The sequence below is a fragment of the Labeo rohita genome, chromosome 20 (assembly GCF_022985175.1).
Source record: "Labeo rohita strain BAU-BD-2019 chromosome 20, IGBB_LRoh.1.0, whole genome shotgun sequence".
Taxonomy (NCBI): domain Eukaryota; kingdom Metazoa; phylum Chordata; class Actinopteri; order Cypriniformes; family Cyprinidae; genus Labeo; species Labeo rohita.
In genome coordinates, this window is record NC_066888.1 from 32,310,231 (window position 1) to 32,335,907 (window position 25,677).

Below are 25,677 nucleotides of genomic sequence, written 5' to 3' on the forward strand. Positions count from 1 at the left end.
AAAACATGCTAACAACTTGTTAATCATGTTAGAAACATGCTAGTAACTTGTTAATCATGTTAGAAACATGCTAGAAATACGTTAGCAACTTGCTGATCATGGTAGAAACATGTTAGCCACATGCAAGAAACATGCTAACAATTTGCTTATCATGCTAGAAACACATTACTAACTTATTAATCATGTTAGAAACATGCAAAAAACATGCTAACAACTTGTTAATCATGTTAGAAACATGCAAAAAACATGCTAACAACTTGTTAATCATGTTAGAAACATGCTAGTAACTTGTTAATCATGCTAGCAACATGCTAGCAACTTGTTAATCATGTTAGAAACATGCTAGAAATATGTTAGCAACTTGCTGATCATGGTAGAAACATGTTAGCCACATGCAAAAAAACATGCTAACAACTTGTTAATCATGTTAGAAACATGCTAGTAACTTGTTAATCATGTTAGCAACATGTTAAAAACTTGATAAAAAAATGCTTTACTTACTAATCATGCTAGTCATGTTAAACATCCTAGAAAAATGCTAGTTAATCTTACTAATCATAATCATGCTAGAAACATGCTTGATAATCATGCTAGAAAAGTTACTTGTTAACAACTTGTTAAACATCCTAGAAACATGCTAGTAACTTGTTAATCATGCTAACAACATACTAGCAACTTGATAGAAATAATCATGCTAGAAACATGCTAGCGACTTGTTAATCATGCTAGAAAAATGCTAGTTACTTGTTAATTATGCTAACAACATGTTAGCAACTTGTTAATCATGGTAGCAAATTACTAATCATGCTAGAAACATGTTAACAACTTGATAATCATCTTAGAAACATGTTAAAGAACTTGCTAGAAACTTGCTAGTCATGTTAGAAAAATGCTAGTTACTAATCATGCTAGCAACTTGATAAGCATGCTAGAAACATGTTAGCAACTTGCGAATCATGCTAGAAACATGCTAGTGACTTGTTAATCATACTAGAAACACGTTAACAACTTGCTAATCATGCTAGCAACATGCTAGTAACATGTTAATCATGATGGAAACATGTTAGAAACATGCTGACTACGTTCTAATGATGCTGGCAACATGCTAATCTAATCTATCTATATAAAGTTTAAAACTTCAAGCTTTTACAGCTGCTATAAACTTTCAGGCTTTTTTTAATCTAGTTTCGTAATAGTACATTGTCATTATTGTAAGTATTGCATGTGTGTGTAAATAGTAAGCGATTTATAGAAGATACTATATTAGTGTCCTGTGATCATTTTATCCAGTTGTAGTATTAATTTGCATCCAATTTTGTGTTAAAACGTCTTAACTTTTAACATGCTGAATAAGTAGTGAGACTTTTAAGGCTGTTTGCATACAGAAAGCTCCCGTGCAGTATGTGTTCAGTATGCATACTGCGGTAGTAGTGATAGTAAGTATGCTACTGTTCGTCCGTTCCTGGTTTCCCTCACACATCGTGTCTGTCCTGCTGCGGTCGGTCACTCTGATCTCTGGATGCAGTTCACACGTGTGTGTGTGACGACAATGTAGTTTGTTATTTGTCGCTGTTATGATGTGTGTTTGGGGTTTGTAGTAACACAGAGTACTTTGAAAAGTACAGCCTGTTACTGTTGACTCATGTAACACGAGACGCTGTTTGCGTCTTTGTGTCCAATTTAGGTCGAGCGCTTCAATAACATCACTCTCCTTAAGATCTACTGATATTACATTGTATTGAAGAATTGTTTTGTGCAACTATGTTGTGATATAACAAATGAAGTAAAAAGTACATTGTTACTATCTTGAGAGTGGTCAAACGCTTGTAAGCTGCGTTTATTTAATAAAAAATACAGTAAAAATGTGAAATATTATTGCAATTTAAAATGCCTGTTTCTATAAGAATATCTGTTAAAATGTAATTGATTGCTGTGATTAAAGCTGAATTTTCAGCATCATTACTCCAGTCCAGTTTTTATTTTTATTGTGTATCCGTCTGCAATGAATATTTTATTTTATTTTATTTTATTTTATTTTATTTTATTTTATTTTGTACCTTTCTACAAAATACAGTTAAAATCAACAATTTTATTTTATGTTTCATACTTTTTTCTTTTATTTGGTACCCTACTGTCAAATATTTTTATTTTATTTTATTTTATTTTATTTTATTTTATTTTATTTTATTTTATTTTATTTATTTTATTTTGTACATTGCTACAAAATACAGTTAAAAACACAGTTAAAATACAGTTAAAACGTTTTATTTTATTTAATTTTTTTGATTTCATTTTATTTTATTTTATTTTATTTTATTTTGTACTTTCCACAAAATACAGTTAAAAACAACAATTTTATTTTATGTTTCATGCTTTTTTCTTTTATTTGGTACCCTACTGTTAAATATTTTTATTTTATTTTATTTTGTACCTTCCTGCAAAATACAGTTAAAAACAGCAATTTTATTTTATGTTTCATACTTTTTTCTTTTATTTGGTACCCTACTGTCAAATATTTTTATTTTATTTATTTTATTTATCTTATTTTATCTTATTTTATTTTAGTTTAGTTTAGTTTAGTTTAGTTTGTACATTTCTGCAAAATACAGGTAAAAACAGTTAAAATACAGTTAAAAAGTTTTCTTTTCTTTTCTTTTTTTTTTGCACCTTTCCACAAAATACAGTTTAAAAACAACAATTTTATTTTATTTTTTTCTTTTATTTTGTACCCTACTGTTAAATATATATTTTTTTATTTTATTTTATTTTATTTTGTTTTATTTTATTTTATTTTATTTTGTAACTTCCTGCAAAATACAGTTAAAACAACGATTTTATTTTATGTTTTATACTTTTTTTCTTTTATTTGGTACCCTACTGTCAAATATTTTTATTTTATTTTATTTTATTTTATTTTGTACCTTTCTGCAAAAAACAGTTAAAAACACAGTTAAAATACAGTTAAAATGATTTTTTTTATTTAATTTTATTTATTTATTTTATATATAATTGATTGCTGTGATTAAAGCTGAATTTTCAGCATCATTACTCCAGTCCAGTTTTTATTTTTATTGTGTACCCGTCTGCAATGAATATTAGAATATTTCTATGCTAGAATATTTCTAGCATATTAGAATGATTTCTGAAGGATCATGTGACACTGAAGGCTGAAGTAATGATGCTGAAAATATGGCTTTGATCACAGAAATAAATTACATTTTAACAGATATTCACATAGAAAACAGCTCTTTAAATTCTAATAATATATCATAATTTTTAAATGCATTTCCAATCGAATAAATGCTGTCCTGGTAAGCAGGAGAGACTTTAGTGTAGGCCCAATCAATGAGTGATTATAACATAATCAAATTCAGACTGTAACATCTTAATTTGTTGTTTTCTTACGTGTCAATTGTGTTTTTCCACAGATATGTGAGAATCTTCCAGAATGTGGATCTGTCCAGTAACTTCTACTTCAGGTGAGCGTGTGATTTTTGCATCTGTTCGTCTTGTCATTTATCTCAAGGCCCTTTAGAAAGCGTCTCGTACTCATAATGCTGTGACCTCGAATCACTTCTCAGATCATTGTAATGAAAATATGATTTATGAGCTCCTCAGATGCATCCTCATGTGGCCTTTTTCATTATTATTTGTCCTTATTTGTCCTTTTTCACCTTGTTTCTTTTCAACAATCTGGCTGTAACCTTTTCTTCATAAAATATGATGAATTATCCTAAAACCTGAATGCTGTATTACATCACGAGGTATCAAAGCATGTGTCTTTAATTAGACTAAAGATTACAAGCCTTTTTTTCTAGGTAATATGTAATTTTAACTTGTCCAGAAATTTTTAATTAAAGTTGTTGTTTTCCTACCTCCGAGAATTTCAGACTTTCTTCATTAATCCATCTCTGAACAGTAAAATTAAAATAAAATAAGGTATCATTGTAATATCATTGGTATTGCTAATATAGTTTTTTTTTTAACTTTAATTTTAGTTTGTGTTTGTCTTTTATTATATTTAGTATTTTTATTTTCTTTTTCTTTTTTTTTCTTTTATTGCCTTCTGCAGAATATAAATAATTTTAATTTTTTTTTTTTTTTTTCATTTTGTTTTATATTTTTAATTTTTTTACCCTTCTGCAAAATAAAGAAACCTACGTATTTAATTTTTTTTTTATTTTAAATTTTTTATTTGTACACTTTCTGTACCCACATTTTATTTTTATTTTTATTTAATTATTTTATTTTTTATTTTATTTTATTGTTTTCTGCGGAATATGTACTTTTTTTGTCATTTTGTTTTATATTTTTGAGATTTTTTTTTTTACCCTTTTGCAAAATACAGAAACCTACTTATTTTATTTTTCGTTGTTTTTATTTTTTTAGTTTGTACCCTTTTTGTACCCACATTGTTTTTTATTTAATTTAATTTATTTATTTTTTTTTTTTAGTCTACATTTGAATACATTGGTAGATCTGGGGAAAATATAGAAATATATAAAATAGCAAAATAAAATAGCAAAGCAAGCAAAAGTTAAGCTAGTTTTGTGATTTCAGCAGGAAAGTTTAAACACAAGTTTAGTTGTTTTGTGTCCCAGAGACGAGCACTGCTGAATTGAACACAAATCATGTTTGTTTTGAGGGTGGACGGGTCTGTAAATGAGATGTAGTCTTGTGGGAAGCTGAAATAATTGCACGTGTGCGCTGATGAACTTACGCATCTCTAAGCGAGTTCATTCGGTGCGCTTCATCTCTGAACAACATGCTGTAACCTAGCAACAATGAAAGCTGCGTCCCATTTCTCAACACGTATGAAAAGTGTGATTGTTTTTGCTGTGAGTGCATGTGACCCGTTTGACCCTGTGACCTTGTGACCTTTAGTTACAGCTACGACCTGAGCCACTCGCTGCAGCACAACATGACGCTGCTGCAGATGCCGTGTGACGCCGGAGAGAGCGACGAGCTCAACACCAGCGGCAGACAGGACAGCTTTGACATCTTTGAGGAGGAGGGACTCCCCACTCAAGGTTTGCTTCTTTCTGTTTACCTTTCTTACCTTACCTATTTTTTTATTTTGTAGCCTTCCAATTATATACAGTCAAAACCATATATAAATGAAATAAATAAAAATTAAGATTGCTATAAAAAATATATCAAATATAAATAAATAAAATAAAATAATAATACATTTAAATAAAAAAAAATTGTGTGTGTGTATATATATATATATATTTATGTGTGTGTGTGTGTGTGTGTGCGTGTGTGTGTGTATATATATATATATATATATATATATATATATATATATATATATAATATATAGCTATTCATTTTTATTTTTTAATTTTATTCTATTAATTTATATATTTATATTTTGCGTGAATTTTATATTGCCGTTTATTCAATATTTTATATTGTTATGTATTTATATTTTAGATATTTAAATTATAACACTTTAGGGTTTTATTTTATTTTTATTTATTTATTGTTTCATTTTATTTTAAATTTAAATGCATTATTATTTTAAATATTTAGATTCAATATATATTTTCTAGCTTGATTTTTATTATTTTTTATATATGTTTTGTTTTGATTATTTTCTTTCTTAAATATATATTTAGATTTTATGTGTTTTATAGCATTTTGGATTTTATTTTGTTATTTTGATTATTTTCTTTATTTTATGTAGTTATATTTTAAAGATTGTATAGCACTCTATTTTTAATTTATTTTATTTTGTTATTTTTGTCTTTGTATTTTTCATATTTTGTTAAAGCTATTTTAAACTACTTTCTTTTTTGTTATATTCTTTTTTATTATATTTCTATTTTATATATTTATACTTTATATATCAGCACTTTTGGTATATATGTGTGTGTGTGTGTGTGTGTGTGTGTATATATATATATCAATTAATTTTTAAATCTTGTATTATTTTATTCTATTATTTAATATATTTATATATTTTTATTTGATATAAATTTTATATTACCTTATTTATTTTATTTTTCTATTGTTTTTTTGTTTTGTTTAATTTTATATTATGTATTTACATTTTATATAAATATATATTTATTTGATGTACAGCACTTTAATTTAACATTTTATTATTTTCTTTCTTATATATATATATATATATATATATATATATATATATATATATATATATATATATATATAATATATATATTTTTTTTTTTTTTTTATAAAGAAAGGATTTGATTTCAATTATTTTATTTTGTATGTAAATTATTAATTGGGGTGTTTGTGTTTCAGTCGTCCACAGCTTGATTAACGAACCCTACGCTAAATATGTGTGGAACGTTCGTCTGCTGGAGAAGGTCAAAGACATCGTCCATCCTGATTGGCTGCTCTACATCATTCACGGATTCTGCGGCCAATCCAGTATCCTCTTACATGACATTTTTATAGATAACGTTCTGTTGTTGTCTCCGCTGTCTCAGATCCGTCTGTCTGTGGTCTGTAGTGCGTGCAGATGTTTTCATGATCCTGTTTCATATAGATGATCGTCTCTGACCCCAAAGTCAGACAAAACAAAGTCTGCGCTCGTTTCACACTGATGCACATTCATGTGTGTTTGTGTGTGTATGAGATACAAAAATAGAAACCGCATACATAAACTAAATGTAATGGCAGTATTCATGCACAGTGTAGACAGCATTGTTTATTTATCATGGGAGTGATCTAGTTTTACAATTGCTTTCCATGTATCATGTTGCAAAATACAGTGAAAACATCCTTTATTTTGTGTTTTACATTTTTTTCATTTAATTTATTTTTATTGCGTAACCCTCTGCAATGAAAACTATGTATTTTTATTTTATTTATATGTTTTTTTAATTAATTTATTTTTATTGTGTAACCTTCTGCAATGAAAACTATTTATTTTATTTTTATTTTATTTTGCATCCTTCTGAAAAATACAGTTTAAAGCAACAATTTTATTTTTTTTTCATGCTTTTTTCTTTTATTTGGTACCCTAATGCCCAAAGATTTTTATTCTTTTATTTGATTTTATTTTGTACCTTTTTATTATATTATTATTATTATTATTATTATTTATTTTGCCCCCTTCTGCTAAATTTTAATTTAATTTAATATTATTTTATTTTATTTTATTTTATTTTATTTTATTTTATTTTATTTTATATATCCTTCTGAAATATACAGTTACAAGCAACAATTTTATTTTATTTTTCATGTTTTTTCTTTTATTTGGTACCCTACTGCCAAATTATATTATATTATATTTTATTTTATTTATTTATTTTCATTTTATTTTTTAATATTTTATTTTATTTTATTTTGCACCTTTCTGTAAAATACAATTAAACCCAATTAAAAAATCAACAATTTTATTTTGCACCAACTTATTTTGTTCAATTTTGTTCCCTTCCACAATATACAATTTTATTATTTTTTTTATTTTGCACCCTTCTGCTAAATTTTTATTTTATTTTATTTTATTTTATTTTATATCCTTTTGAAATAAACAGTTAAAAGCAACAATTTTATTTTATTTTTCATGTGTTTTCTTTTAATTGGTACCCTACTGCCAAATATTTTATATTTATATATATATATATATATATATATATTTACTTTGTACCTTTCTGTAAAATACAGTTCAGTCCAACAATTTTATTATTTTTCTTTTTTATTATTATTTGTTTTTTGTTTTGTTTTTTTATTTTGTACCCTTTCGCAATATACAGTTAAATTCAACAATTTTATTGCTTTTCATTATTTCTTTAATTTTTTGTTTTGTACCCTTCTGATAAATATTTTTTTATTTTATTTTATTGTATTTTTTATTTTATTGCCGTCTGCAAAATACAGCTAAAACCCACTTCTGATGGTATTGCATGGCTTCTAGTTGGATTAGAGGATTTATCAGCTCGGCTACCTGCCGGTGAACCGGGTCTTGACCTGTTAGTTCACCTTGAACCTGCAGCGAACCAGTTTCCGTGTTCCAGAAAGCAGCCTGGCATGAGCTGTTTTTTCCCCAGCAGAAAGTTCAGGAGGGTCAGAACTGAACCAAAAGGTACAAAACAAGCAAAAGAAACACAAAGAGAGAGAAATAATCATCCGGAGAGAGTCTGGCGCTGTTGATTGCTTGTGTGGCGTAATGGATTCTCCCTGTGAGGAGCCTGAAGGAACAGTGAACGAGTTCAGCGCATTAAAGCAGAGCCGTTGAGTTCTGAATGATCTCACAGCCTCATGCGTTCATGCGAGCAACATATGAACGAAGAAGCACACAAAACACTCGAGAAATCAAAATAAATAAATTCTTTATTTAGTACAGGATGTATGCAAACACAGCATCAGACTCTAAAAACATACAAAACTGTGGAGGATCAAAACCTACTTTTTAAAATTTAATTGTAGTAAATTTATTTTATTTTTCATTTATTTTATTTTATTTTATTTTTTAACTTAATTTTTTTATATTTTATTTTTTAAATGTAATTTAATTCAATTTAATTTTTAATTTTTTAATTTAATTTTGTATTTTTTTTATTTCGTACTCTTCTGCAAAATACAATTAAAAACCTGTTTAATTTTAAATTATTATTTTAAGTTAATTTAATTTGATTTAATTTTCAGTGCTTCAATTTTTTTATATATTTTAAATATTTACATTTTTCTTAATTTTTTATTCTTCATTATTTGTCATTATTTATTTATTTATTTATTTATTTTTAACAATTTATTGTATTTTATTATTTGTTATATTTATTTAAATTTGTATTATTAAATTACATTTATTATTATTTTATAGATTTATATTTAATATGTCTTTTATAGAGGTCATGTTTTTTTTTTTTTTTATTTTTTTTTTTTATATTTATTTCTGTTTTGATTATTTTCTTTCGTTATTCATGTTTTATAGCATTTTGGGTTTTGTTTTTCCCCCCTTATTTTCTGTATAATGATATTTTTGTTAATTGTTAATTTATATTTTGTTAATTCTGTATTTAAAATTTGTTATTTTTTTGTATTTCATATTTTGTTACAATTATTTGTGCATTATATATAAATAAAATATCATTAATTCTTAAATATATTTTATTATTTTATATATTTATATTTTACATGTGTTTTATATCTCCCCTTGGTTTTATTTTACGTATTATATTATGTATTTATATTTTACGTAATTAATTTATAACACTTTTATTATTTTAAAATGTACCTAATTTAATTTATTTTGAGATTTTATTTTATATTTTATATATTTATACGTTATTTATAGTTTATTTATATTATAATTATACTTTTACATAATTTATGCTTTTTATTTATTTATTTATTTATTTTATTTTATTTTCAAAATTGTTTTTTTGTAACCCTTCTGCAAAATACAGTTAAAACCGACTCATTTTTTTTAATTTTTTTTTTTATTTAAAATAACGTCATATATTTCTTGTGGAATGTTATTTTTTTTGTAGTATGACGTCATCTTCACGTTTCATGTTCCTTAACGCTGATGTTCAGAGTTGTTGATCTACGGTCGGCCGGTTTACGTCACGCTCATCGCCCGACGCTCCAGCCGCTTCGCAGGGACGCGTTTCCTCAAGCGTGGAGCGAACTGTGAGGTACGTGACGAACGGACCATGTGCTCTTTTGTGCGGCGTTTGTCACACGACACGAGCCGTGGTTCTGCTGTATTTATCTGTGTGTGTTCAGGTGTGATTATGTAACGCTCGTTTGCTGTAAAGCCGTCATCCATTAAAGCTTCACTAAGCTCTCTGTGGTGCTTTATGATGCTGAAGATTCTTTAAAACTGCAGAACGACACATTTCAGCTCCTCGTTTAACAATTAACTCAAGTCAGTTATGTAAAATCACTAAGCTCAAATAATGTTTGAAGTCAAGTAAATATAATTATACTAATTTTTATGATTTATTAATTCTAAATTTTTAAAGTATTTTATTTTATACCCTTCTGCAAATTGTATTTAAGATATGTTATGTTTTATTTTATTTTATTTTATTTTATTTTGTAAGGTTTTAAAGTTTTGCGAAGATTTGTTTTTTTTTTATTATTTTTATTTTTTTAGAAGGTTAAAGCAAGTTCTTTATTTAGTTCAGAAATTATGCAAACACAGCTTACTTTTAAATTTCATTTTAATAAATGTATTTTAATTATTTATATTTTAATTACATTTTTATTTTATTTTATTTTTTATTTTATTGTTTTTTTATTTTACTTTACTTTTTTATTTGATTTATTTTTGATTTTCAGCATATCTGTGTCTGAATATGTGTACTTCTTTTAATAATTTAATTTATTTTAATTTAAATCTTAATTTTTAAATTTGTAAAAAAAAAAAAAAATCTAAACTTATTTTTTAAATTTCGTTTTAATACGTGTATTAATTTATTTTTTAATTCCATTTATTATTGGGGTCAGTAAGATTTTGTTTATTTTTTTAAAGAAATTTAAAGTAAGTTTTTCATTTAGTACAGAAAGTATGCAAACAGTCTTTAGAGCCTTTATCAAAAAATCTAAATGTATTTTTAAAATTTCGTTTTAATAAATGCATTTTTTTAATTCAATTTTTTATTGTGTTTTTTATTTTGTTTTTTTAAATTATTTTATTTTAGTTTAGTTTAGTTTAGTTTAGTTTAGTTTATATTTATTTGATTTATCTTTGATTTTCAGCATACCCCATATCTGAATATGTGTACTTCTCTTAATAGTTTAATTTTTAAATTTGTATATATATATATATATATATATATATATATATATATATATATATATACACAGTAAATTTAGTACAAAAAAATGTAGTTTTTTTAATTTAGTACAGAAAGTATGCAAACACAGTCATCAGTTAATTTCAGTTAATAAACACCTAATTTTTGAATTTCATTTCAATAAATGTATTTTTTATTTTTTCAATTAATTTTTTTATTAATTTTTTTTATTTGATTTTTTTTATTTGATTTACCTTTGATTTTCAGCATACCTCATATCTGAATATGTGTACTTTTTATAATAATTTAATTTGATTTAATTTAAATCTAACTTAATTTTTAAATTTGTAAAAAAAAAAAAAAAAAAAAAATTTTTATTAAATTTATTAATTTTGTACCCATCTGCAAAATTTTATTTTATTTTCAGAGTTTTATTGATACCCCATATTTGACTATGTATACTTACTAGTGCTACATAGTATGCAAAAACCACTAGGCTGTGTAAAAATGTGAATGTAGTTGGGGTGGTGGTGTTGTTGTGGTTGTTGTTGTTATTATTATTATTATTATTTTTAATAAATGTAATTGGATTTTTTTATTTTTTTTTTTTTCAAAGCTGAAATGTGTATTTCTATTCTATAAACTATGCAAAAAGCAGTCTGTCAGATGACTCGTGCTTGTGTTTTAGGGCGACGTGGCGAACGAGGTGGAGACGGAGCAGATCATCCATGACGCCTCGGTCATGTCATTGACGGCGGGCAGTTTCTCCTCCTGTGTTCAGGTCAGAGGTTCGGTTCCTCTGCACTGGTCGCAGGACATCTCCACCATGATGCCCAAACCACCCATACGCTGTAAGAGCCACTTCCTGTTCATTACCTCACCGCTACTTCCTGTTATTAGCTCAAAACAGTGCCTTCACCCTCCTCCAGGACAGGGAGAGATGTTTTCTAAAAGAGAAAGACTGTTTAAATGACATTTATCTGCTAAAGGTTTTGTTTGTTTAGTTTTTAGGAGCTCAAAGCTACAGCCTGTAATGATTTTACAGCTTCTTTAAATGTGCAGCGTTAGATTTGAGCATTCACAAAGTGTGTCTCCTGTATAAAAACATCTAGTCAGACTCTGAAATGCCAGATTTTGCATACGGATGTTTTCATAATCCTGGTTTATATCGATGAACTGTCTCCGACCCCAAAGTCAGACAAAACAAAGTCCGTGGCCGTTTCACACTGATGCACATTCATGTGTGTTGATTTGTAAAACTAGAGCTCTAGTTTTATAGTTGCTTTCCACGTCATGTGGCAAAATACAGCTAAAACCTCCTTTTTTAAAAATTAATTTTAAAATGTTTAAATACACTTTATTTTATTAACTTTATATATATATATTTTTTGCCCTTCTGAAAAATAAAGTTAAAACCTACTCACATTTTATATGTATTTTTTTTCTTTTTAAATTATTATTATTATTATTATTATTTGTACCTTTCCGCATAATGTAGTTAAATTACTTTTTTTATTTTATTTTATTTTATTTTATGGGAGTGATTTAGTTTTACAGGTGTTTTCAACATACCTTGCTACAAAATATTGCTAAAAACTGTTTAATTTGAATTTATTTGTATTATTTTTGTATTATTTTTTTCTATTTTATTTTTTTTTATTTCAATTTTTGTTTTATTTTGTATCCTTCTGCAGATTTTTTTATTTTATTATTTTTATTTTATTTTATTAGCTTTTAGGGTTTTTTAAAAAATATATTTTTTTATGTTTTTTTCTTTCTAAATGATTATTATTGTTATTATTATTATTATTATTATTATTATTATTATCATTTGTACCCTTCTGCATTTAACTTATTTTATTTCATGGGAGTGATCTAGTTTTACAGTTGTTTTCAACATACCTTGTTGCAAAATATTGCTAAAACCTAAATTTATTTAGAGTTGATTTGTATTATTTGTTTATTTATTTATTTATTTATTTATTTTTTAATTATTATTATTATTTTCCATTTTTGTTTTATTTTGTACCCTTCTGCAGGTTATTATTTTATTTGTTTTTATTTTATTATTTATTTATTTATTTATTTATTTTTATTTTATTTTATTTTATGGGAGTGATCTAGTTTTACAGTTGTTTTCAACATACCTTGCTGCAAAATATTGCTAAAATCTAAATTTTTATTTGCATTTATTTGTTTTATTTTTGTATTATTTATTTTTCCTATTTTTATTTTTCCTATTCTATCCATTTTTTGTTTTATTTTGTACCCTTTTGCAGATTATTTATTTATTTTTATTTTATTTTATTAGCTTTTTTTTTTTTTGTGCACTTCTGAAAAACACAGTTTAAACCTACTTATTATATATATATATATATTTTTTTTTTTTAAATTATTGTTGTTGTTGTTGTTATTATTATTATTATTATTATTATTATTATTATTATTATTATTTGTTTCCTTCTGCATAATATAGTTGAATTATATTATTTTATTTTATTTTATTTTGTTTTAATTATGGAAGTGTCTAGTTTTAATATCTAGTGTTTAATTTTAATTTGTTTGCATTTTATTTTTATTATTTTTTATTTTTTTCTCTGTTCTGCAAAATACAGTCAACAATTATTAGTAACTTTTTGTTTTATTTTTTTTATTTCATTTTTTTTTTTTTTGTACCATTCTGCCAAATATTTTATTTTACTTTATTTTATTTTTTATTTTATTTTATTTTTGCAAAATACAGTTAAATCCAGTTTCTGATGGTATGACATGGCTTCTAGTTAGACCAAGTTGGGTTAGAGGGTTTTTCAGCTCAACTACCTACAATTGAAGCTGTTTTTGACCTGCAGAAAGTTCAGGCCCAAATTACCTTTGAGAGTTTCTGTAAATCCACAAGAAAACATCAACTTTTAATTTCACCTCCACCTGAGCATCATTTGTTACTTCTGGTTTTTGTAAGTGTTATCAGATTGTTCAGTGTTGGGCCGTCTGAGGATCTCTCGTCGTCTTTCTTTATCAGTTTCTGCATGTGCTCGTCTTGTTGCTGATGAACCCGTTTCACCGCCTCTCAATCAGAGCAAGATGACATTTCATGCGTACAGCGGCTCATGCTGATCCGGCTGCGCGTTCGCTGCTTATCTCAGATTGGTTACTGCCAGTGTCCTCAACCGTGTGTGTGTCTGTGTTTGCTCGGGTTCAACATGCTCTTTTTACTTCGAACGGAACATTACTGTCCAACACGAATTCTGTGGGGTTTGTGATGCGTCAGTGCTTTGAAATCGTTGCACAGCTACAGTTTGTTATTGGCAGGACATCGACACGTTCAGATGTGAGGAAAAATACAAATCAAAGACTTTTTGATGAATTGAAGTCAGTCTAATCCAGACATTTATTTTATTTTTTTTTTAAAGTCGTTTCACAAGCGACAGTTTTCTCCTGAGCATTATCTCAAAACTGATGCTTACGAAGCTCTCATGTTAAAGGAGAAGTTCACTTCCAAACCAAAGATTCACATATAATGTACTCACCCCCTTGTCATCCAAGATGTTGATGTCTTTCTGTCTTCAGTCGTAAAGAAATTTTTTATTTTTTTTTCAAATGCCAAAATGCTGTTTAAATGTGGTTGTTAACAATCCCATCCGAGGAAAAAGGGTCTTATAGTGTATCGATCGGTTATTTTCATAAAAGTAATACAGTTTCTATACTTTTTAATGCCAAATGCTCGTCTTGTCTTACTCTGCCTGAACGCTGTTTTTTCTGGTTCATTACAGTTCGGTATGTTGAAAAACTCCCATCTAGTGCTCTCCCAATTTCAAAATTTCAAAATCAAATTCTTGAACTAAATCATCTTATATCCCATGTGCGTTCACGACGCTACGTACTATTGAATCAGGTCGAAAGGTCACGTGGAACTACAGACCCAGTGTTTACAAAGCGAACACGCAAAGACTAAGAAAGTGCAAGTAAGTCAAACGCTGAAATGAACGAATCGAACGACCTGTGGACGCGCATCTGAGAGCCTGTGCTACACAAGCTTTTGTGCTTAAAAAGTATTTACGAAAACAATGATCAATCGTTTTGCTAAATAAGACCCTTCTTCCTCGGCTGGGATCGTTCAGAGCCTTTGAAGCTGCATTTAAACGACATTTTGGAAGTTCAAAACCAGGACACCAATGGAGTTCATTATATGAAGAAAAATGCTGAAATGTTTTTCCTCAAAAACCATAATTTCTTTATGACTGAAGACAGAAAGACATGAACATCTTGAAAGACAGGGGCGTGAGTACATTATTTGTAAATTGTTGTTCTGGAAGTGAACTTCTCCTATAATATCATAATTATGTCTTTTGTCTCATAATAATGACTTAATATCTCTTAATATTAAAATAATGGCTTATCTCAGTTTTGACTCAGTGTAATTATAATGTCTTATGTCAGTGAGTTTTATCTCATAATGATGACTGTCTTTCGACTTATCGTAATTATTACTTTTCATGTCACAATAATGATTATTATCTCATAGTGATGACTTAGTATTATAATTACGACTTTTTATGCAATAATTACTTTTGTCTGAGAACGATAACTTGGTATCTCATAATTTAACCTTAATATCAAAATTAAGACTTTTGTTTCAGAATAATGACTAGTGTCTCAATTCTTACTTTTAATGTCATAATAACAAGCTTTATCTCAGAACGATGACTTATCTCAGTTTTGTGATATCTCATGTTAGTGAGTTTTATCTCATAATGATGACTAGATATCTCATAACTTTGACTAATCATAATTATGACTTTTCATGTCATAATGACTTTTATCTCAATGTTGACTTAATTCTCATAAATTCAGCCTAATTCTAATAGTCTTTTTATGTCATAATCACTTCAACTTTATGACTTAGTACATCATAATTTCAACATTTTATCTCATAATTGTGACTTTTATCTGTAAGTAAATAAGCACAATTACTAGAAAAGGAACTTTTAAGACAATCCTATCTGACTTCTTTTAAACAGCATGTTGATCTCATTTTCTAAGGATCCAGGTTTAGAGGATCGTGTTCTTCACTGGCATTATATCAAAAATGACACTGGGATACGACCCAAAGCGCTTAGTTGTGATAAATTAGATGTGATTTTCTTCATTTCCAGACTCATCATCCTCAGCGCTTACTCATCTTTCTAATACATTATGCAATTTGCCTGATGCAATGTCCTTCTGTCAGAAGAAGATGAGGGTTTATGAAGAATGTTTTCTGTAATTAGGTCAGTTTGTTATAGGTTTAAAACAGCATTCGCACAAAGGGCGTCCAGGATAACACATATCGATTTTCTGCTAAACAAAAACTGGAGAAAGGTTGTTACGCAAGGCTGGAGTCTCGGCCATCTTTCATTGATTGTTTGGCTTGCTTTGAGAAGATGAGACACAGTTTTTCCTCTTTCACCGCTAGCGTGCATCACGCCACAAGCTTTGTCTGACCTGCTGAAGGACTTTTCAGCGCAAAGCGTTTGATTACGCCGACTTTGAATACGCTTTGTGTGGCGTTAATGAATCCGTGTAATAGGGAGATTTGTGTATGCGAGAGAACCTCGTTCTCATAACCTACTTCCAGGAGTGTTTTGTGTGTTGTGCTCTAATCTGTTTATAGGTTTGTAACTGCACAGTTCGATTGTGGCCTGCTGCTCATCGCAGACTTATGACCCACATAGTGCGCACTGATTTGTCTTAAATGCTTCATATTCATATGGAAGAACACTTCACATAAGAAGAAAATATTAAAATTATGACGTAAAAAGTCAGTTTTATGGGATACTAAGACATAACTCTGACATAAGAAGTCAGAATTATGAGATACTAAGCCATTAAAATTAAGCCACAAAATTGAGATACTAAGTTATAGTTACGACATAAAAATTATGAGATTGAGAAGATATATTTGGCACCAAGCCAAAATGTTGAAATGTCGTAATTATGGCAGGAAAGTCAAAAATGTAAGATGCTAAGTTAAAATTAAGAGATACTAAGTCATTATGACATAAAAAGTCAAAATTATGAGATGCTAAATCATAATTATGATGTCAAAATTCAAAACTATGAGATGGTTAGTCATAATTGACACAAAATTAAAATGATGAGATACTAAGACATTATGACATTAAAAGACAAAATTATGAGATACTAAGTCATAATTATGGCTCACAATTTAAATGATGAGATCCTAAGTCGTAATTATGGAACAAAATTAAGTTATTAGATGCTAAGTTGTAATTATGACACAAAATTAAAAATTATAAGATACTAACTCATAATTATGGAACAAATCTTAAATTATTAGATGCTAAGTCATAATTATGGCACAAAAATAAAATTATTAGATGCGAAGTTGTAATTATGACACAAAATTAAAATTATGAGATAGTAAGTCATAATTATGACACACAATTTAAATGATTAGATGCTAAGTTGCAATTATGGAACAAAATTAAGTTATTAGATGCTAAGTTGTAAATATGACACAAAATTAAAATTATTAGATGCTAAGTTGTAATTATGGTGCAAAAATAATATTATGAGATACTAAATTGTAATTATGGAACAAAATTAAATTATTGGCTGCTAAGTTGTAATTATGACACAAAATTAAAAATTATGAGATACTAAGTCATAATTATGGCACACAATTTAAATGATTAGATGCTAAGTCGTTGTGACATTAAAAGTCAAAATTTGGAGAAGCTAAGTCATAATAATGACAAAGTCAAAATTATAAGATACTAACTCATAATTGTGGAACAAAATTAAAATTATTAGATGCGAAGTCATGATTATGGCACAAAATTCAAATTATGAGATACTAAGTCATAATTATTACATAAAAAGTCAATTTTGTGACGCTAAGTCATTATGATAAAAAATCAAAATGATGAGATATTTGGTCATAATTATGCTTAAAAGATATACCATATCAAAATGTTGACGTACTAATTATGACATAAGTTAATTTGACTCGCATCATAATTATGACTAATCTCATAATTTCAACCTTTTATCTAATTATATAGTGTTATGTCATTTTGGCTTGGTGAATAATAATGACTATCTGTAATAAATAAAAATGACTGACTGAAAAAATGACAATTATTAGAGAAAAAGGTCATGAAGTCATGTCATAATGAGAAAATAATAAATAATTTTTTAGAGAATTAAACCTTTTTTGAGAATTTTATTAGATGTTTGATTATAATCTTTATCCATGAAATGGCTTTTAAGTTGTTATTGTATTAAACTCAAATGTAAATAAACAAAAATCAGTATTAACTGAACTAATTTTTTTTTATATCAGATTTTTTTTTTTTTTTTTTTTTTTTTTTTTTTTTTTGGTAATTTGACACATGATTGAAATTTAAACTCATTTGCTTTAAAACAACTCTGGATTCATGTGTTCCTTCCTTGGGTCATGTTAACCACGTGTCCGTAAATCATTTCCCTAAAAACCTGGTCTTTTTAAAATGCTCTTTCTCTTTCTAGTGGACCAGGCCGACCCATACGCTCACATCGCTGCTCTTCACTTCGATCAGATGCTGCAGAGGTTTGGATCACCCATCATCATCCTCAACCTCGTAAAGGTGAGATTCAGTATTTCCTGTTCCAGCATCTTCACATCCTCGATTTCACCCCAAAATCAGGAGGAATTTTCAATTTTATTCAACGTTTGATTATGATTAGTATGATGTGATAAAATAGCCTTACGAATATGGCAATCAACTTAAATGAAAACAAACAAAATATTTTGCATAAAGAAAATAAGCCTGTTTATTTAGAATCACTGCATCATATCACCATACAGTATTTCACATTAAATATTTTGTTGCACTGTCATGTTGTTGCAAACGCCATTTATGCTGATTTTCATATGCATTAACTTTTAAAAATTATAGATTAATTTGATCAAAAATACAGTAAAAATTGTGAAATATTATTACAATTTAACATAGCTCTTTTATTTTTGAATATATTGTAAAATGTAATTTATTCCTGAGATGCAAAGCTGAATTTGCAGCATCATTACTTCAGTTTTCAGTGTCACATGATTCTTCAGAAATCATTCTAATATGCTGATTTCCTAATTTATTTGATTAAAATTACAGTACAAAATGTGAAATATTATTATAGCTTAAAACATCTAGATTTCATTTTAATATACTTTAAAATATAATTTATTCATGTGATGCAAAGCTGAATTTTCAGCATCATTACTCCAGTCTTCAGTGCCACATGGTTCTTCAGAAATCATTCTAATATTCTGATTTCCTGCATTTATTTGATTAAAAATACAGTAAAAAAGTGAAATATTATTATAGTTTCAAATATCCATTTTCCATTTTAATGTGCTTTAAATTATAATTTATTCCTGTGATGCAAAGCTAAATTTTCAGCATCATTTCTCCAGTCTTCAGTGCCACATGGTTCTCCAGAAATCATTCTAATATTCTGATTTCCTGCAATTATTTGATAAAAAATACAGTAAAAAATGTGAAATATTATTATAGTTTCAAATATCGATTTTCCATTTTAATATACTTTAAATTATAATTTATTCCTGTGATGCAAAGCTGAATTTTCAGCATCATTACTCCAGTCTTCAGTGTCACATGATTCTTCAGAAATCATTCTAATTTGCTGATTTTCTAATTTATTTGATTAAAAATACAGTAAAAAATGTGAAATATTATTATAGTTTCAAATATCTATTTTCCGTTTTAATATACTTTAAATTATAATTTATTCCTGTGATGCAAAGCTGAATTTTCAGCATCATTACTCCAGTCTTCAGTACTGATTTGCTGCTCAAGAAACATTTATGATTATTAATGTTAAAAAAGTTCAGTTATCATTTTTATTTTTCAGTACTCTTTGATGAATAGAAAGTCCAAAAGAACAGCATTTATTGAAATGGAAGTCTTTGTAACATTATAAATGTCTTTAACATCATCCTTGCTGAATGAAAGTATTAATTTCTTTCTAAAAATGCTAATGCATGCACTCTGTGTGCTTCACATGAACATTTTTAGCATCTAATGCACTTGCTATAAATACAACAGAGCGCACACATGAAGAATCGCACATGCACTATTCACTGATGTTTTTCAGTAAAAGCTACTGTCCAGATTGCCCATCTCTCACGTTGGCCGTCACGAGACAAAACAGAACAAAGACCCAAATCACAGTTTGAGCCAGAAACACACACACGAGCCATGTGATGTCCGTGCGAACGCCAGGTGCCAAAAAGGGACAAAATTTACCACATACTTCTGCCTGACAGGTTGAAAACACATGTGTATGCGTGTTTGTGGCTTCGTTTCAGTGTGTGATTCAGCGCATATTTTCCGGCCAGATAAAAGCATGTGACAAAAGAGGCTTAATGACCCAAATGAGGTGCATTACATGCCAAGAATGCGGTCTAATTAACTCCACACGCTCATTTAGCGCCGGACCATGCAGTCGCAACACGTGTGCGGTTTGTGCGTGAAGTGCATGTGTGTGTTTGCGGGTGCATTGACCTCCAGCATAAACTCTGTGTGTGTTTGTCATTGGCCTCCAGTGGAGTGTGTGTGTGTGTGTGGGAGGCAGACGCCATTGTGGGCCGCAGGAGGACTCGGACGGCCGCAGAACGATTTCTGTGAACACTGGAGTCATTGAGCAGCACGTGCAAATGTGGCCCAAGGATTGAACGCTTAAAGCGCAGATTGATCACGTGTGTTTCTGCCTGTCGGCGTGTGCGACGGATGGATAATGTCTTACTAGTGTTCATCGTGGATTAGTCATGGCTCCCTATAGAGAAGCAGGAGGACGTGTGTTTGAGTCATCATCCACAACATGTCTGCATCCACATCTTGAGCAGCGCCGCAGAACACGCCGTTTCTTATTTGTTCTGATTTAATTCTGCATTTTAAAAATGGGAGTAAAAGATTCTCAGAGTTGTCTTTTATTTTAAAATGCACATGAATTACGCGTTTAAAACTAAATGGTATACAAAAGTCTAGTGCTTTAGAAAGTCTAGTGTCCTGGCAAACATTTGGTAAACGTTGCTGCAACGTTTCACGTGTTTTTCATGCCATCTATTATGTTCTTCCGAGTAAAAAACAGTGTTTATTAGGCTGCCTTGAGAAAGACAACCTACTGATCTGCTATTTAAGCTGCTGCTTATTATTATTTTTATGAGACTGTCTATCTATCTATCTACCTACCTACCTATCCAAGCCTAGCAACTTGAATCATGCTAGCAACTTGCTAATCATACTAGAAACATGCTAGAAACATGCTGCTAATGCTGGTAACATGCTTGCAACATGATAGTAAGATGCTAATCATGTTAAAAACGTGTTAGAAACATTCTATTAACATGCTAATCATTTTAGTAACATGTTAATAATGCTAATAACTTGCTACCCTGGTGGAAAAACAACAGCATTTGTTGGTTAGGTAGGTTTGATGCTGGTTTAAGCTGGTCCTTAGCTGGTCATGTTGCTGGTCAAGGACCAACATAAACCAGCATCAAAACCTACCTAACCAGCATCCCAGCATTAAAACATACCTACCAGCATATGCTGTTTTTTTCAACAGGGTAGTCATGTTAGAAACACACTAGCAACATGCTAGTAAGTTGCTAATGTTAAAAAAAAACATGAAACATGCTAGTAACATGCCAATCATTCTAACAATATGGTAATCATGTTAGAAACATGCTATCAACATGTTAGTAACTTATTAATTATACTAAAAACATGCTAGAAACATGTTAATCATGCTAGCAACATGCTAGTGATATCTATCTATCTATCTATCTATCTATCTATCGATCTACCTATCCAAGCGTAGAAACTTGAATCATGCTAGTCATGCTAATCATACTAGAAACATGCTAGAAACATGCTGCTAATGCTGGTAACATGCTTGCAACATGTTAGTAAGATGTTAATGTTAAAAACATGCTGGCAACATGCTAATCATGCTAGTAACATGATAATCATGCTAACAATATAATCATACTAGAAACATGTTGCTAATGCTGGTAACATGCTTGTAACATGTTAGTAAGATGTTAATGTTAAAAACATGCTAATCATGCTAACAATATGGTAATCATGTTAGAAACATGATATCAACATGTTAGTAACTTGCTAATCATTTTAGTAACATGTTAATAATGCTAGTAACTTGCTACCCTGGTGAAAAAAAACAGCATTTGTTGGTTAGGTAGGTTTGATGCTGGTTTAAGCTGGTACTTTGCTGGTTTATGCTGGTCCAACATAAACCAGCATCAAAACCTACCTAACCAGCATCCCAGCATTAAAACATACCTACCAGCATATGCTGTTTTTTTTCAACAGGGTAGTCATGTTTAAACACACACTAGCAATATGCTATAGTAAGATGCTAATGTTAAAAAAAAACATGAAACATGCTAGTAACATGCTAGTAACATGCCAATCATTCTAACAATATGGTAATCATGTTACATGCTTGAATCATAAAAACATGCTTGAAACATGTTAATCATGCTAGCAACATGCTAGTGATATCTATCTATCTATCTATCTATCTATCTATCTATCTATCTATCTACCTATCTACCTATCTACCTACCTACCTACCTATCCAAGCATAGAAACTTGAATCATGCTAGTCAGGCTAATCATACTAGAAACATGTTGCTAATGCTGGTAACATGCTTATAACATGTTAGTAAGATGTTAATGTTAAAAACATGCTAATCATGCTAACAATATGGTAATCATGTTAGAAACATGATATCAACATGTTAGTAACTTGCTAATCATACTAGAAACATGCTAGAAACATACTAGAAACATTCTAATAATGCTAGTAACATGCTAGCAACATGATAGTAAGATGCTAATCATGTTAAAAACATGTTAGAAACATTCTATTAACATGTTAATCATTTTAGTAACATGTTAATAATGCTAGTAACTTGCTACCCTGGTGAAAAAAAACAGCATTTGTTGGTTAGGTAGGTTTGATGCTGGTTTAAGCTGGTCCTTTGCTGGTTTATGCTGGTCCTTGACCAGCAACATAACCAGCTAAGGACCAGCTTAAACCAGCATCCCAGCATTAAAACATACTTACCAGCATATGTTTTTTTTTCAACTAGGGTAGTCATGCTAGAAACACACTAGCAACATGCTAGTAAGATGGTAATCATGTTAGAAACATGTTAGTAACTTGTTAATTATACTAAAAACATGCTAGAAACATGTTAATCATGCTAGTAACATGCTAGTAAGATGTTAATCATGTTAAAACATGTTAGCAACATGCTTGTAACATGCTAATCATGCTAGTAACATGTTAGTAATGCTAGAAAAATTCTAGCAACATGTTAGTAACATGATAATCATGCTAACAATATGGTAATCATGTTAGAAACATGATCTCAATATGTTAGTAACTTGTTAATCATGCTAGAAACATGCTGATAATGTTAGAAACAGTCTAACAGCATGTTAGTAACTTACCTAAAGTTTGCTGGAAACATGCTAGCAACATGCTAATAACATGGTAATCATGTTATAAACATGCTAGTAACTTGTTAGTCATGCCACAAACATGTTAGGAACATGTTAATCATACTAAAAACAAGCTAGTAAGATGTTAATAATGCTAAGAATATGTGAGTAACTTGTTAGTCATGTTAAAAAAATGCTAGCAACATGTTAATCATGCTAGTAACATGTTAATCATGCTATTAACTTAATCATGTTAAAAACGTGCTAGCAACATGCTAGTAACATGCTAATCACGCTAATGACATGTTAATCATGTTATAAAGATTCTAACAACATGCTGATAACATGCTACTCATGCTAGCAACTTGCTAGTCATGCCAGAAACATGCTAGCAACTTGCTAGTCATGCCAGAAACATGCTAGCAACATGTTAATCGTGTTAGTAACATGTGAATCATGCTAAAAACATGTTAGCAACATGCTAATCATGCTAGTATCATGTTAAACATGCTAGTAACTTGCTGTTCATGCTAGAAACATGATAGCAGCATGCTAGCAACATTAAACATGCTAGAAAAATAGTTAGAAACATGCTAGCAATATTCTAATCTATATAAAGTTCAAACTTCAAGCTGTTACAGCTGCTTTAAACTTTCAGGCTAGGCTTTCTCAAGCTAACCTTTTTATCTAGTTAATTCTGATGCATTATTTAAATCAGAATTAGAAAAAAAAAAGAAAAAAGAGCTAATAATTTTCAAAGCTGCATTTATTTGATCAAAAATACAGTAAAAACAGTTTATTCTCTTGTATTGTTAAAAAGGTGAGAAAAAGATTGTATTTTTGTATTTTTTTTTTTTAAGTGCCACAGATACATTGTTGGAACCAGTGTAATAATTGTTTGTTTGATTTTTCTCAGAAACGAGAGAAGCGGAAGCATGAGAAGATCCTGAGCGAAGAGTTTTATCCTGCCATCACCAACCTGAACCAGTTCCTCCCACCGGAGCACGGCATCGAGTACATCGCCTGGGACATGGCCCGATACACAAAGAGGTGTGTAGGACTGTTATAACGTGACTATTTTTAGAAACTAATATTATATTTATTGGTTTGGAGTCTGAAGATCATTTAAGAAGGCTCTTCTGCTCACCAGGGTTGTGTATATATGTGATCAGAAATACATGAAAAATTGTGAAATATTATTGGAATTCAAAGGAACTGTTTTCTGTCTTCTTCTATTGATCATGCTAACAACATGCTAGTAACTTGCTAATCATGTTAGAATTATGCTAGCAACATGTTAGTAACATGCTAACCATGCTAACAACATGCTAGTAACTTGCTAATCATGTTAGATAGTGCTAGAGACATGCTAGTAACATGCTAATCATGCTAGAATTATGTTAGCAACATGTTAGTAACATGCTAACCATGCTAACAACATGCTAGTAACTTGCTAATCATGTTAGATAGTGCTAGAGACATGCTAGTAACACGCTAATCATGCTAGAATTATGTTAGCAACATGTTAGTAACATGCTAACCATGCTAACAACATGCTAGTAACTTGCTAATCATGTTAGATAGTGCTAGAGACATGCTAGTAACACGCTAATCATGCTAGAATTATGCTAGCAACATGTTACTAACATGCTAACCATGCTAACAACATGCTAGTAACTTGCTAATCATGTTAGATAGTGCTAGAGACATGTTAGTAATATGCTAATCATGCTAGAATTATGCTAGAAACATGTTAGTAACATGTTAACCATGCTAGCGACAGGCTAGTAAAATGCTAATAAAATGTTAAACATGTTAGAAACATGCTAGCAACAATGTAACATGCTAATAATGCTAACAGTATGCTATTAACAGACTAATCATGTTAGCAACATGCTAGTAACTTGCTAGTCATGCTAGAACCATGTTAGCAATATGCTAATAAAATGTTAATCATGTTAGAATCATGTTATTAACTTACTAATCATACTAGCAACATCTAGCATGCTAGCAACATGGTATTAACTTGTGAATCATGTTATAAACATGCTAACAACATGTTAGTAACATGCTGGTCATGGTAGAATCATGTTAGCAAACATACTAATAAAATGTTAATCATGCTAAAATCATGCTAGTAACTTACTAATCATATTAGAAAAATGCTCGCAACATGCTAGCAACATGTTAGTAACTTGTGAATCATGTTAGAAACAAGATAACAACATGCTAGTAACATGCTAATCATGCTAGAATCAAGCTAGCAACATGTTAATAACATGCTAATCATGCTAACAACATGCTAGTAAAATACTAATAAAATATTAAACATGTTAGAAACATGCTAGCAACAATGTAACATGCTAATAATGCTAACAGCATGCTATTAACATACTAATCATGTTAGCAACATG

At 29.1% G+C, this 25,677-nt stretch overlaps 1 protein-coding gene across 2 annotated transcripts in view; it reads left to right on the top strand.

Moving 5' to 3' along the window:
* The window catches only part of fig4a (FIG4 phosphoinositide 5-phosphatase a), a 95,529-nt gene that overhangs the window by 13,074 nt on the left and 56,778 nt on the right, over positions 1-25,677 (top strand). For both annotated transcript variants that reach the window (XM_051137997.1, XM_051137998.1), the window contains exons 6-12: positions 3,429-3,479; positions 4,885-5,030; positions 6,280-6,408; positions 9,523-9,623; positions 11,419-11,581; positions 18,261-18,358; positions 24,180-24,313. In XM_051137997.1, coding sequence (XP_050993954.1) covers positions 3,429-3,479; positions 4,885-5,030; positions 6,280-6,408; positions 9,523-9,623; positions 11,419-11,581; positions 18,261-18,358; positions 24,180-24,313 — 822 coding nt within the window. The remainder of the gene's footprint in view (positions 1-3,428; positions 3,480-4,884; positions 5,031-6,279; positions 6,409-9,522; positions 9,624-11,418; positions 11,582-18,260; positions 18,359-24,179; positions 24,314-25,677) is intronic.